Genomic DNA, 13,782 nt, shown 5'->3' on the forward strand with positions numbered 1-13,782 from the left:
CACGCCTCCAGCTGACTACAATCCGGCGTGTTGGTCAGCTTTAGGGGCATGTAGAGTTGGGTGTCATCAGCATAACAATGAAAGCTAACACCGAATTTGCGTATGATGTCGCCTAGCGGCAGCATGTACATGCTAAAGAGTGCAGGGCCAAGAACCGAACCCTGAGGAACTCCGCACGTTACCTTAACATAGTCCGAGGTCACATTATTATGGGAGACGCATTGCATCCTGTCAGTAAGATAAGAGTTAAACCACGACAAAGCTAAGTCTGATATACCAATACGTGTTTTGATACGCTCTAATAAAATATTATGATCGACGGTATCGAAAGCAGCGCTAAGATCAAGAAGCAGCAACATAGATGACGCATCAGAATCCATCGTTAGCAGTAGATCATTAGTCATTTTTGCGAGGGCTGTCTCCGTAGAGTGATTTGCCCTGAAACCGGATTGAAAAGGTTCACAGAGATTGTTAGACACTAAGTGTTCATTTAGCTGCTGTGCGACAATTTTTTTGAGGATTTTTTAAATAAAGGGAAGGTGGGACACCGGTCGGTAGTTTACCATGAGGTCAGGATCAAAGTTAGGTCTTTTGAGCAGAGGATGAATAACCGCTTTCTTGAATGCTAGGGGAACAGTGCCAGAGGAAAGTGATAAGTTTATAATATTTAGCACTGATGGACCTAATAATACAAAAAGCTCCTTGATAAGTTTCCCAGGAAGTGGGTCAAGTAAACATGTTTGTTTTATCCCACTTACACGCCGTAATAGTTCCTCTAATGTTATTTCATCAAAAAGAGAGAGACTATTTTGTATTGCAGTATCCGTCGTAGATACAGTTGTATCTGTGTTAATAGAACCCAGTTGTAGCTGGGATGCGTTGTCTTTAATCTCCTTTCTAATGAGTTCAATTTTCTTATTAAAGAAATTCATAAAGTCATCTGCCGAGTGGGTGGAGCTATTGGGAGGAGTCCCTTGTTGGGTTAGCGATGCTACTGTACTAAACAAAAATTTAGGGTCGTTTTTGTTGAGGCGGATGAGATTTGAGTAATATTTAGCTTTAGCTAAGGTAAGCATGCGTTTATACGATATTAAACTATCACTCCATGCTTGATGGAAAACATCAAGCTTGGTCGCGCGCCATTTGCGTTCCAACTTTCTACATGATAATTTATGAGCTCTGGTTTCTTCTGTAAACCATGGGGTGCGCCTTTTAGGGGCCCTTTTTTGTTTTAGCGGTGCTATACTATCAATGGTTTTGTGCAGGGCATTGTCAAAGTTGTTAGTTAGGTTATCAATAGAGCCGACATAATTTGGGAATGGTGCCATTACCGAAGGCAGTAGGTCAGCAAGAGTCATCGTTGTGGCAGCATTAATGTTGCGGCTGCTATAGCAGTTATTATCATTATTAGTTTGTTGACAATGAGTCAGAACTTCGAATTTTATAAGGTAATGATCGGACATTACTTTAGTATACGGGAGTACCATAACTTTGGAGGTGGTGACACCCCTGACCAGCACTAGATCTATCGTATTACCGTTGCGATGCGTAGGTTCATTTATTATTTGTGTAAGACCACAGCTATCAATTATAGTTTGGAGCGCCACGCACTGAGGGTCCGATGGGGTATTCATATGGATATTAAAGTCCCCCATTATGATTATATTGTCTGCGTGCGTCACTAGATCAGCAACGAACTCTGAGAATTCATTGATAAAGTCCGAGTAGGGCCCTGGGGGGCGGTAGATAACAGCCATATCGAGAGGCAGCGGTGCGACAGACCTCATAGTAAGCACCTCAAACGATTTGTATTTATTATTTAGGTTAGGGGTAAGGTTAAAGTTTTCATTGTATATTAGTGCGACCCCCCCACCCCTTTTAAGGGGACGGGCAATATGCGCATTTGTATAGTTAGGAGGAGATGCCTCATTTAGCGCAAAAAAATCGTCTGGTTTGAGCCAGGTTTCGCTAAGACCAATGACGTTAAGATTGTTGTCTCTAATGACCTCATTAACTAATAACGTTTTGGGAGACAATGATCTTATGTTTAAAAAGCCCATATTATAGGTATTGGGCTGTTTTGACGAGTTTTTGTTTAAATTATCCGTAGTAGCAATATTAATAATGTTGCGTTTATTATACGTAGTGCACTTTAAAAAGTTTCGACCATATCTAGGAATTGATACGACGGGAATTTTCAGATTGTTTGCTTGATGCTGCGATCGACTGAACGCATCATGATTTGCCACCTCAGTAGAATGCATATCTACCCCTGACACATTCACAACAGAAAACACATTATGTGAGTTGTGTGTTATTCTAAGAAAATTGCTATGCGTACAGGAATTATCCAGCCTGGCGCTGGCTAGTTCTAGCTTAACTGACTCCTCACCCGGACTAGCAGGCTCTGTAATTGCCTGTGACCGGGCTTGCTCTAGTGTAGTTAGTCAAATGTGACTTAAACAGTAGTCTATGTTTTTAGACAGGATGATGGCGCCGTCCTGGTTAGGGTGAAGGCCGTCTCTCATCAGCAAGCCTGGTTTGCCCCAGAAAGAGGGCCAATTATCAATAAACGTTAGTCCCTGTTGTCTACAGAAGCTAGCCAGCCACTTGTTAAGCGAGACTAATCTGCTATATCTCTCATCATTGCCTCTCGCAGGCAGGGGGCCAGAGACAATTACTCGATGCCTGGACATCTTTCTAGCGAGATCACAAGTCCTGGCTATGTTTCTCTTTGTAATCTCTGACTGTCTCATTCGAGTGTCATTGGAGCCAACGTGTACAACTATATTCGCATAACTAGTGGTGCGATTAGCCTGTCGTACGTGTTTACTAGGCCTGTTGCGAGTTAGCTCCCTAAGATTAACCTCAATGTCAGGTGCTCTGGCCCCAGGGATGCACTTAATTGTGGCTGGTTTGCTAAGCTTTATGTTTCGGGTGATGGAGTCCCCTATGACTAAGGTGTGGTGCCCGGTAGACTGGGGTGTAGGACTAGCTAAAGAGCTAAATCTATTATGCGTCTCAACCGGTACACCGTAGCTTGTAGGCCGCTTAGGACTACTACAGGCTGGGCTAGTTAGCTCGCTACAGCTAACGCTAGCCAATGTGTCCGCAACATCTAAAGTTACGAGATTACTCTGCTCTAACTGGCGGACACGGCCCTCTAGCAGAGCCAGCCTCTCCGTGAGTAAGGTGCAAGACGCGCAGGAAGCCATACTCACGGTGTTTTCTGTCACCGAGTGAAGTTCCTGCTGTCTTCCGAGAAGTCCTGGTCACGGTGTGCAGGAGTAGATTCCTTCTGACTGGCGACCGGCGACGCCTTTCTCCGCGCTAGCTTCGTTAGCTTAGCAGCTAGCTGCTAGCTAGCTGCGGGAGGGGTGGAGAGACAGAGATTGGGTGATTTGCAAGTTAAATAGTACTACTAAATATGTTGAGAAAGTAATAAAGAAAGCTGCAGAACAATTAAAAGCACAGAAATAGAACGATACTTAGCTTTTTCGAAACAGCGAGCAGTCAGCGAGCAGTCACGCACGGTGAACCGGAACCGGAATCCTGTATGTAACTTTCAGCATTAATGGTGCCTTCACAGATGTGTAAGTTACCCATGCCTTGGGCACTAATGCACCCCCATACCATCACAGATGCTGGCTTTTGAACTTTGCGTCGATAACAGTCTGGATGGTTCGCTTCCCCTTTGGTCCGGATGACACGATGTCGAATATTTCTAAAAACAATTTGAAATGTGGACTCGTCAGACCACAGAACACTTTTCCACTTTGCATGAGTCCATCTTAGATTATCTCGGGCCCAGAGAAGCCGGCGGCGTTTCTGGATGTTGTTGATAAATGGTTTTTGCTTTGCATAGTAGAGCTTTAACTTGCACTTACAGATGTAGCGATGAACTGTATTTAGTGACAGTGGTTTTCTGAAGTGTTCCTGAGCCCATATGGTGATATCCTTTAGAGATTGATGTCGGTTTTTGATACAGTGCCGTCTGAGGGATCGAAGGTCACGGTCATTCAATGTTGGTTTCCGGCCATGCCTCTTACGTGGAGTGATTTCTCCAGATTCTCTGAACCTTTTGATGATATTATGGACCGCAGATGTTGAAATCCCTAAATTTCTTGCAATTGCACTTTGAGAAACGTTGTTCTTAAACTGTTTGACTATTTGCTCGCGCAGTTGTGGACAAAGGGGTGTACCTCGCCCCATCCTTTCTTGTGAAAGACTGAGCATTTTTTAGGAAGCTGTTTTTATACCCAATCATGGCACCCACCTGTTCCCAATTAGCCTGCACACCTGTGGGATGTTCCAAATAAGTGTTTGATGAGCATTCCTCAACTTTATCAGTATTTATTGCCACCTTTCCCAACTTCTTTGTCATGTGTTTCTGGCATCAAATTCTAAAGTTAATGATTATTTGCAAAAAAAAAAAAATGTTTATCAGTTTGAACATCAAATATGTTGTCTTTGTAGCATATTCAACTGAATATGACTTGAAAATGATTTGCAAATCATTGTATTCCGTTTATATTTACATCTAACACAATTTCCCAACTCATATGGAAATGGGGTTTGTACATAAAACAACGTACATCTCGATATTTAGCAACAGACGGAAGGGCGAGGTCATGATGGTAGGCCGCAGCTCTCAGGCGCTGACCATCTATTCATCACCCCTATGGGATTTGCGTCGAGGGCGTTGGTTTGGGGGTGGGGTATGTGTGTGTGGCGTACATTTTTGTGGTTGCAAGTGTTTGTGTAAGCCCGTAGTGTGTCTCTGCTTCCGCGGCCTTGGTGTTCTTGTCAGTCAGTCCAAAGTCAACAACAACAGGTGTGTGTCCATGAGAGACAAGAAGGGAGTTTTGTTGTGTCTTCGCTGCACTGTCCTTTGGGAGAGTCTCGAAGACAGGGAAACAGTCCAAGTTAGAATGTTTTGTATGTTAGTGCAAATAAAATTTGCTTTTCACTCTAAATTGTCTATGACTGGTCCTCAAAACTGAGTGGCAGACAGTCCGATGTGATCCAAAATCACAAGAGTGTCCACAGTTCTTCCCGCTTCCTCCAATCCTTTGTGGCAGCTTTGGGGTACTTTGAAGACTGCCAGCAACTTCCAATTTGTCGACAAACCAGAGCAACGCTTACTCCAATCAGCAGATGTCCTGTTGTCATAATTCCGAATAGGTGGCTATCTTCACGTCCTCGACAGAAAAGGGCACTCCTTCTTCTCCCAAGAGTCTGTCGTGTGTCCAGCAACAACCGCTTCATCACGACAGCAGGTTCCCCCAAACCCAAGATCTTGTCAATTTCGTTGAGGCCAGTTAAATAGTTCCAATGTTTAGATTTGGAGAGCAGTGCAAAAAGAGGCAACAAGAAAGTTAAGACAAGACAAAGAAGCAAGCCGGAGAGATAAGGGAGAGGGAAGGGGAGCGTCCACCCTCGATGAGTGCCAGAGAGAAAAAGCAAATACGGTTCCTTACTCTAAAAAACTAAGTTGCCAAATATGATTCTTTACCCGACAAAAGCTAAGTTACCAAATACAGTTCCTGACCTGACAAAAGCTAAGTTACCAAATACGGTTCCTTACACGACAAAAGTTAAGGTACCAAATAAGGTTCCTTACCTCTCAAAAGATAAGGTATCGAATAGGTTTCTTTTCTTTCTTTTTCTTAAAAAAGTTAACAAAAAGTTTTAATTGCTGGTACAAAATAAGGTTCCTTACCATATGTAGTCTTAGTATCCAAATATGGTTCCTTGCTGATAGTATGACAATATTGGACAGACTACCATATTGGGAAACTTTATTAAACATCTTATGTACGAGCTTGTGGTCAGATCACCACACCGAAGGAAATGACAAAGGTCTTGATTTACAACACACAATTAATAAGCACTGGTAATAAAACAGGTGAATGACAATGTTGACCTTTGGCCAAATATGAAGGGAACTTACTGCTTACTGTGTTTTTGTTTGCCTGACAAAAACTAAGTTAGTTCCTGATAAAGCTTTACCAGGTGTTGTTACTGTCATTCTAGGAAAAAAGCACTTACCTCGGCCTCGTCAGCATCCCCATCTCTAGCATCACCGGTCGGCAGTTCGTGGAGCAGTGGTACCCCGTCATCCAGTCCAGCGTTTTGGCCAAGAGCGGCGGCGTTGGCAGCGGCAAAATCATCAACGCCTCGCTCCGCGTCAAATCTCGCTACCAGACCATGAACATTCTTCCTATGGAGCTGTACAAGGAATTCGCTGAGTACATCACCAACAACTACCGAACACTGTGTGCAGTACTGGAGCCGCTGTTGAGCGTGAAGAGCAAAGAGGAGGTGGCGTTTGCGCTGGTGCACATACTCCAAAGCACTGGGAAAACTAAGGTAAGCAAACAAGACCTCCGCCAAGGCTTTAACAGGTCAAATTCTGATTACACCTGATTTGACAAGAATGTTGACCTTTCAGGAGTTTTTGTCTGACATGGCGATGTGTGAGGTGGATAGATTCATGGACCGCGAGCACATGATCTTCAGAGAAAACACGCTTGCGACGAAGGCTGTGGAGGAGTACCTCAAGTTGATAGGTCACAGATACCTCAAGGAGGGGATTGGTGAGTTACAGCCTGACTTAAGGAGACATTTTGTCTGTTACGTATCCAACCTAAGTGTGATGTCCTCTTCTCAGGTGACTTCATTCGAGCATTGTATGAATCTGAGGAGAACTGTGAAGTGGACCCCATGCGAGTCCCGCCTTCGGTCCTGGCTGACCATCAAGCAAACCTTCGCATGTGCTGCGAGCTCCTACTCTGCAAGATCATCAACTCCCTATGGTGCATGTGCGACCTCAGCGCACTCTTTCCCTATTCATCTTCTTGACGCAGAGTCTTGTTGTGAACCTTCAGCATTTTCCCCCGCGAGCTGAAAGAGGTGTTTGCGTCGTGGAGGGTGAGATGTGCCGAGCGTGGGAGGGAGGACCTCGCCGACAGCCTCATTAGCTCGTCACTGTTTCTTCGCTTCATGTGCCCGGCCATCATGTCCCCATCGCTCTTCAACCTGACGCAGGAGTACCCTGCCGAACGCACCTCGCGGACGCTCACGCTCATCGCCAAAGTCATGCAGAACCTGGCTAGCTTCAGCAAGTGAGTCCTACGCTATGACCTCTTTCACTAAGAACCCCAGGCCTGTAGGTGGCAGTAATGTGTTCCGTATTTCTGCATTACACCCCAAAGGTTTGGGCCTAAGGAGGAGTTCATGTACTTCATGAATGAGTTCTTAGAGATGGAATGGGGTTCCATGCAGCAGTTCCTCTACGAGATCTCCAACATGGATGCTGGAGGAAACGCCGGCGGCTTCGAGGGCTACATCGACCTCGGCAGAGAGCTGTCTATGTTGCACAGCCTACTTTGGGAAGTCATGGGCCAACTCAGCAAGGTTGGTGGACCCCAATCAACCATGCATATACAGTGCTGTGATAAAGTTTTTGCCCCCTTTTCAAATTACATTTTTTTTTATATATTCCCCACTTAAATGTTTGGGACCATCAAACAAATGTAAATGTAAACACAAATAACCAAAGTAAACACAAAATGCAGTTTTTAAATGATGATTTAACGTTTTAAGGGAAAAAAGATATCCAAAGCTACTTTGCCCAATGTGAAAAAGTAGTTGCCCCCCTTGTTAAATCATAATCATAATCAAATCTAACTGTGGCCAATTGCATTTTTTGGAAATCTGATTTAAATTTCACTGACCACACCCAAACCCGATTACCTCCAAACATGTTCAATCAGGAAATCACCTAAATAGATCCTGTCTGTCAAAAGATCTGAAAAAACTGCAACAAAATGCCACTGTCCAAATAAATTCAAGAAAAGTTAGGCTCCAGCACCCCCCGCGACCCCGAGAGAGACAAGCGGTAGAAAATGGATGAGTGAAAAATAAAGTAATTGACATTTATCTGTCTGGAAAATGATTACAGAGCCATTTCTAAAGCTTTAGGGCTCCAGCAAACCACGGTGAGAGCCATTATCCACAAATGGAGAAAACATGGAACAGTGGTAAACCCACCTAGAAGTGGCTAGCCTATAAAAATGACCCAGAAAGCACAGGGACCACTATTGCAGGACAACCAGGACAACATCTAAAAAACTGCATGCCCTCTTGCCTCAGTTAAGGTCAGTCTTCATGACTCAACCACTAGAAAGAGACTGGACAAAAATGGCATTCATGGCAGCGTTCCAAGGTGAAAACCACTTCTGACCAAAAAGAACATAAAAGCTGTAGCAAAGAAAACATCTGAATGATTATCAAACATTTTGGAAGAATATTCTATTGACTGATGAGACGAAAGTTTAACTTTTTTGTAATGTGTGTCCCTCGTTACATCTGGCGTAAATGTAACAGCATTTCAAAAAATAACATCATACCAACTGTCAAACATGGTGCTGGTAGTGTGATGATCTGAGGCTGCTTTGCTGCTTCAGGACCTGGAAGACTTGCCGTACTTGACGGAAACATGAATTCTGCTCTTGACCAGAAAATCCTGAAGGAGAATGTTTGGCCTTCAGTTTGTGACCTCAAGCTGAAACCCACTTGGGTTCTGCAGCAAGACAACAATCCAAAACACACCAGCAAGTCAACTTCCGAATGGCTTAAAAAAAAAAAAAATGAAGATATTGAAGTGGCTTGGTCAAAGTCAGCACTTGAATCCGATGTAAAAGCTGCGGCATCACCTTAAAAATGTCGTTCGTGTTCAAAAACAATCCCAGTGTTTCCGAATTAAAACAATTATGCAAGAAAGAGTGAGCCAACATATCTCTACAGAGATGTGACAGGCTCATTGCCAGTTATAGAAAACGTTTGATTTCAGTTGTTGCTGCCGAGGGTGGCCCAAGCACTGAGGTTTAGGGGGCAATTACTTTCTCACACTGGTCTGGTTTTCTTGTAATAGTTTTTAAATAGTCTTTAAAAATCACCATTTAAAAATCGTATTTTATGTTTACTTAGATTATCTTTGTCTGATATGTACATTTGTTTGATGATCTTAAACATAGAATGGGAAAACTATGCCAAAAACTAAGAATTTGAGAAGGGGGGGGGGGGCAAATTCATCTATTCCTATTTTTAGCTATCTGATGTGCTGGTAGTTCACTAGAGTAAATTATTGTTCCTAAAATCAGGATAATGCAGTGGAACCCGATTACGCCAACCCTGTTTGTCGACAACCTGTCTAAATCGACCAACTTCACATGATCGTCACATGATCTGTTCAGCCCGTTCTGAGTTGGCTGGAAGTTTATTGACTTGATGAAGTGTCCTCTGGTCAAGAGTTAGTAGCCGCATGCTGTTCTGCTTTTAGCTGCGGCAAATAGCATAAAATATGGGTTTGGGTACTTGAAATATTCCCAAAGTAGATGTTTATTTCCTATGTGCAGCTCTGCTTATCGGACAAGTTGTAATGAGAAACTGTTCATGTGAGATTTACTATATTGTAACAGTATGCATGTTTGAAATAAACACGACAGGACTATAATGTTTTATTTCTGTATTAAAAGATGCTCAGGTTGATCATAACAGCATGTTGCAAAAACCCATTAAAGCGTACAACAATTTTTACCTTTCCGTGACATTTCCAACCTCTGTTGCAGGACGCTATTCTCAAACTGGGGCCTCTGCCCCGGCTCCTGAATGACATCAGCGTGGCCCTGAGGAACCCTCAGCTACACACCACCACTAATCACCAGCCCGAGCGGCCCAAGGACAGACTCTTCTCTCGGCCCACGTTCAATCGCCTCATGTCCTCTGACTTCCAGAGCCTGATGATGCGCGACCTAAACAGGTAAGTGTTACCCTCCTCCTCATCCCATGTAAAAATAGATCGTTGCGTCCTTTGGGAGGCTGCGGCGTGACGGGTAATTGTAATGGAAACGCCGTCCGACACTGCAGCGTCGCATGGGTGTAATTAACAGCGCAACGCACATCAAGATACTAACAGAATGGGGATTCAGTGGTTCAAAACACAATGCCAGCTTATTTCTGAGCCTAGCTAACGTTACCTAATTTATCTCTGAAGGCTTTGTAAGTATTTTATCAATCTGTAATTGCCAGCGCCATCTGTTCCCAGACCTTCTTACCCAAACCTCTTTTCTCCGCCTAACACTTCCTTTCAACATCAAGAGACATTGGCTCTCATTACAGCCTAACAGTTTAGAACTCATTACGTGAGAGCAATAACAGCTGTTATAGCGAGACCCTCTTGCTGCACTTGCTCTCATAAAGCATTCCAGTGGCGTTTTGGGTGCAGTATGGTCCAAAAAAAACCCTTGTATTTATTTGTATTTTTAGCAAAGTCCTCTATGTACACAATTTTATTAAAACACATTCATTTTAGATAAACAGATTAGCATTAAAAATGTTAACTCTTTGAGATCATGGGACAATGTGCTCTACTGCCACACACAGGCAAAGAAAGGACAGGGACTTTTTATTCACAATGAAACATTTTGTCTTGTCTCCAGTTCGATTGACATCTCCCGCCTGCCGTCACCCGCCCCCGGCGTGTCTGCTGTGGAGTCTCTCTCGTCCAACCTCAACATGAGGCGTCAGGCGGAACGAGATTTGCGCTCGTCCAGGGAAGTTTTCTACGTCACACGCCCGCCGCTGGCCCGATCCAGCCCGGCGTACTGCACGAGCAGCTCTGACATCACGGAACCCGACCCTAAGGTGAGGCCTTGTTTGGAGAGACGCTGACTGCTTAGGGGTCAGATTTACACATTACACATACAGGTAAGCAGAGGACTGTCTGCGTTACTTTTATACATTTTTCTGCAGTTTGTCCGATTGGGTAGATTAGTAATGTCAAAAGACTTCCATTAAATATATTATCCAGGCTGTTTAATAAATCTTTAATCTGTATTTCATTGGGAAATGCGAAAATTCAGCAATTTTTACTTAAAGGGTACGTATGATGAATCCACATTTAACAGACTTCCTTGTTGGCTTGATAATGTATTGGATATGCTTTGGTGTAAATTTTGCTCCACAGTCACATTTACAACCCACTTTTTTGAGTGTCTGCAAAAAGGTTCATGTTTGGAGGCGTTTCCAGATTGCAAATGAAACCACGGCCCACATCTCCAAAAGTATCAGAATGTATATTTTCCAAATGTGCATTGTCTATATTGTTTAAAGACGAACATCAACCGTATTTTTTTTTAAATTTTTTTTTTTAAGCCACGGTCAAAAAAAACCCCTCAAAGAATACATTCGTCCCTTGTTTATCCCGAATTGACCGTGATAAATTAATATCTGCGAAGTAGGAATCATTAATTATAAATCAAATAATTTCATAGCTAGAACATAAACTGTTTGAAATAAGTTGTTAGACAGTATGAGAGAGTTTTATTTAATTTAGTTTAGTTTATTTAGCCATTTTTAGGATTGAAAATGCCTAATTTAGGACCATTTAAAAAAAAAAAAAAAAAAATTAAAAAAAATAAATAAATAAATAAAATGATCCCCCAAAAATCTGGTGGTGAGGCGTGATGTGGCGGGGTACAGTATATAGCGTCGCTGGTCACAATAGGTACACTTGCTCACTCTCAGATCAATACCGAGCTGCCTTAATGGGTACCTGTTATGCAAAACCAACTTGTCTTACTTATTGGCCCCTTTTTTTGTGTATTTGGGATCTGCATAATTCCTGAAAATTTGAAATCAAACCATGGAGGCATGGCGGAGATCTTCAATCTTGCCTTACTTCCTACTTCCTCCAAACATGCCATTTGGAATTTTCCCCAATTGTGACATTTTTCCCAATTGTGACGTCAGTGGATTATCCATGTATGATAAATGTATGATGTACCCAAAGTGCTTTGTGTGAATCTGCAGTTGTAGTCCGACAATGTAGCTACATTTTCTTTATCCTATACCTCTTGTTGTGGGGCAGATTGACTCGTACTTGCACATACATCCTACACTGTTGTAATTTCTAATACAAATGAGCGTTTAGTTCAACCTTATATTCGTCAGTATACTTGTTATGGAAGCACTAAAAACTACAACAAAAATGACAGAGAGAAGCACAATTACATGAAAAAACTAATACTTGATTCTACATTTTTCTTGTTTCCTCAAACCAAGTAGTAATGTCGGTGTTTATTTTGCCTGGTTAGTGGATAATCCAACTTGTATTTACGGGTCCAAATGCATTAACCTTCTGATTGTTTAATCTTTGTTTAACCTTTGGCATTGTTTAACAGAAGTATCCAACAGTGGAACAATATTCATAAGTCAGAAAAGAAGAAATTCATCATAGGTTCCCTTTCAGAAAGGACTGTATTATATTTATTTCATGGTAGCATGTTAGCATGTGACTGATAATATTGTTGTCTATGTGCTCAGGTACACAGCGTTAACAAGAGTGTGTCCATGATGGACCTTCAAGACTCACGCATGAACAGCATTTCCAACCTGAACTCTGTGGGAGACATGCTCACCTCCTCCCAGGCCTCCATAGCCGGCCTGGGCCACAGCTTCGGCAACCTGGGCGGCCCTCTCCGCATGGGAGGGCACCTTCCCAGTGGCTCGGCGGGGTCCGGTTTGAGGCTGAGTCAGATGGGCCACATTGGCGGCCCTACCGAATCCATCTCCCAGCAGCAACAGCAGGCGGCTGCGGCCATGCACTTCCCCCTGTCTTTCCAGAACCCTCTCTTCCATCTGGCTGCCCAGAACTCGCCGGCACATCCTCCTCCACCGCCGCTCCTCCTCGCCCCAGAGCCGGAGAACGGCCACCATGACTACGCGCAAGCGTTCGGCAACAGCGCTTTCTCCCGCAGCGAGGATTTGTCGGCCTTGCGCTCCCAAAACAGCCTGGTACAGCCCAGCATCGTCCACTCGCACAGTTACAGCGACGACTTCACCCGGCAGAACCAGAACGACTTTGTTTGGCATCAGCTGTCACTGCAGGTGCAGGTAAGGCTGCTTCCCTTTAAATATAAAAAAATGAGTGTTTCTTAGTTTAAACAGTAAAGAAATTACCTGGACATTTTATGAGATCCAGTGCATTACTTAAAATAATGCATTGCATTTTAGAAGTAGTATTAGTAGTACTACTATTGTACTGTGCAAACAACAACCCCAATATTAATTTTGTCAAATATATAGCTTTTTGACAGAACTGAGCATTATATTATACTGGTTGTGTAGGCAGGATTTTGGATCCTGTGTTTGTATTGGAGCTCATTAGAATGTGTAGGTGTTGACTATGTGTTGCCAGCTGCTGTACTTGGTGTACTTTTAGGAACCAATGTCAGGGTACAAATTTAAGTGTTTTTTTTTTCTTAAAGAGAGCTGAGTCAAGGTTCTTGGCCATCCTTTTGTGCTTGCACTTGCAGTCATGCTGCAAAGGTTATTATTTCAGGTATTCGAAGCAAATGTAGTCTATAGTTTGTGAGTTGTACTCTTAACTAGTCACTCACAGCGTGTAAATTGCTAATGATAACGCTGTGTTCTGTTGTCCTGCGCTATTTCTGTCCGCGTAGGCTGTGATGGAACAAACATCTCAAACTTTGTTGTGCTTTTTAACACAGTGAATGTTATGACTATTGTTCTTCATGAATTAATTACCAAATGGTCTTTTTTATTGCACCATATTAAGCCATTACACCTACTGGAAGTAGTAATGGAGGAAAAGATAGTCGGTCCGTCTTCTGTGAAGACTAACAAGTGAATAGTCTCATTTATCTACATCATATTCTCAGGGCTAATGTTGTCAAAAGTATCAATAGTTCGATG

General features: G+C 43.0%; 1 protein-coding gene across 6 annotated transcripts in view; it reads left to right on the forward strand.

Moving 5' to 3' along the window:
* LOC133610589 (ras/Rap GTPase-activating protein SynGAP-like) overlaps nucleotides 1-13,782 on the forward strand; it is a 73,494-nt gene that overhangs the window by 36,572 nt on the left and 23,140 nt on the right. For all 6 annotated transcript variants that reach the window (XR_009815899.2, XR_009815898.2, XM_061966997.2 and 3 more), the window contains 8 exons: nucleotides 6,037-6,372; nucleotides 6,455-6,599; nucleotides 6,674-6,818; nucleotides 6,891-7,127; nucleotides 7,218-7,419; nucleotides 9,636-9,826; nucleotides 10,506-10,710; nucleotides 12,391-12,960. Coding sequence is in view for 4 of the 6 variants with exons in the window: in XM_061966997.2 (XP_061822981.1) it covers nucleotides 6,037-6,372; nucleotides 6,455-6,599; nucleotides 6,674-6,818; nucleotides 6,891-7,127; nucleotides 7,218-7,419; nucleotides 9,636-9,826; nucleotides 10,506-10,710; nucleotides 12,391-12,960 (2,031 nt within the window). In the remaining 2 variants the exon portion in view is untranslated. The remainder of the gene's footprint in view (nucleotides 1-6,036; nucleotides 6,373-6,454; nucleotides 6,600-6,673; nucleotides 6,819-6,890; nucleotides 7,128-7,217; nucleotides 7,420-9,635; nucleotides 9,827-10,505; nucleotides 10,711-12,390; nucleotides 12,961-13,782) is intronic.

Source organism: Nerophis lumbriciformis, linkage group LG11, assembly GCF_033978685.3.
Source record: "Nerophis lumbriciformis linkage group LG11, RoL_Nlum_v2.1, whole genome shotgun sequence".
Classification (NCBI taxonomy): domain Eukaryota; kingdom Metazoa; phylum Chordata; class Actinopteri; order Syngnathiformes; family Syngnathidae; genus Nerophis; species Nerophis lumbriciformis.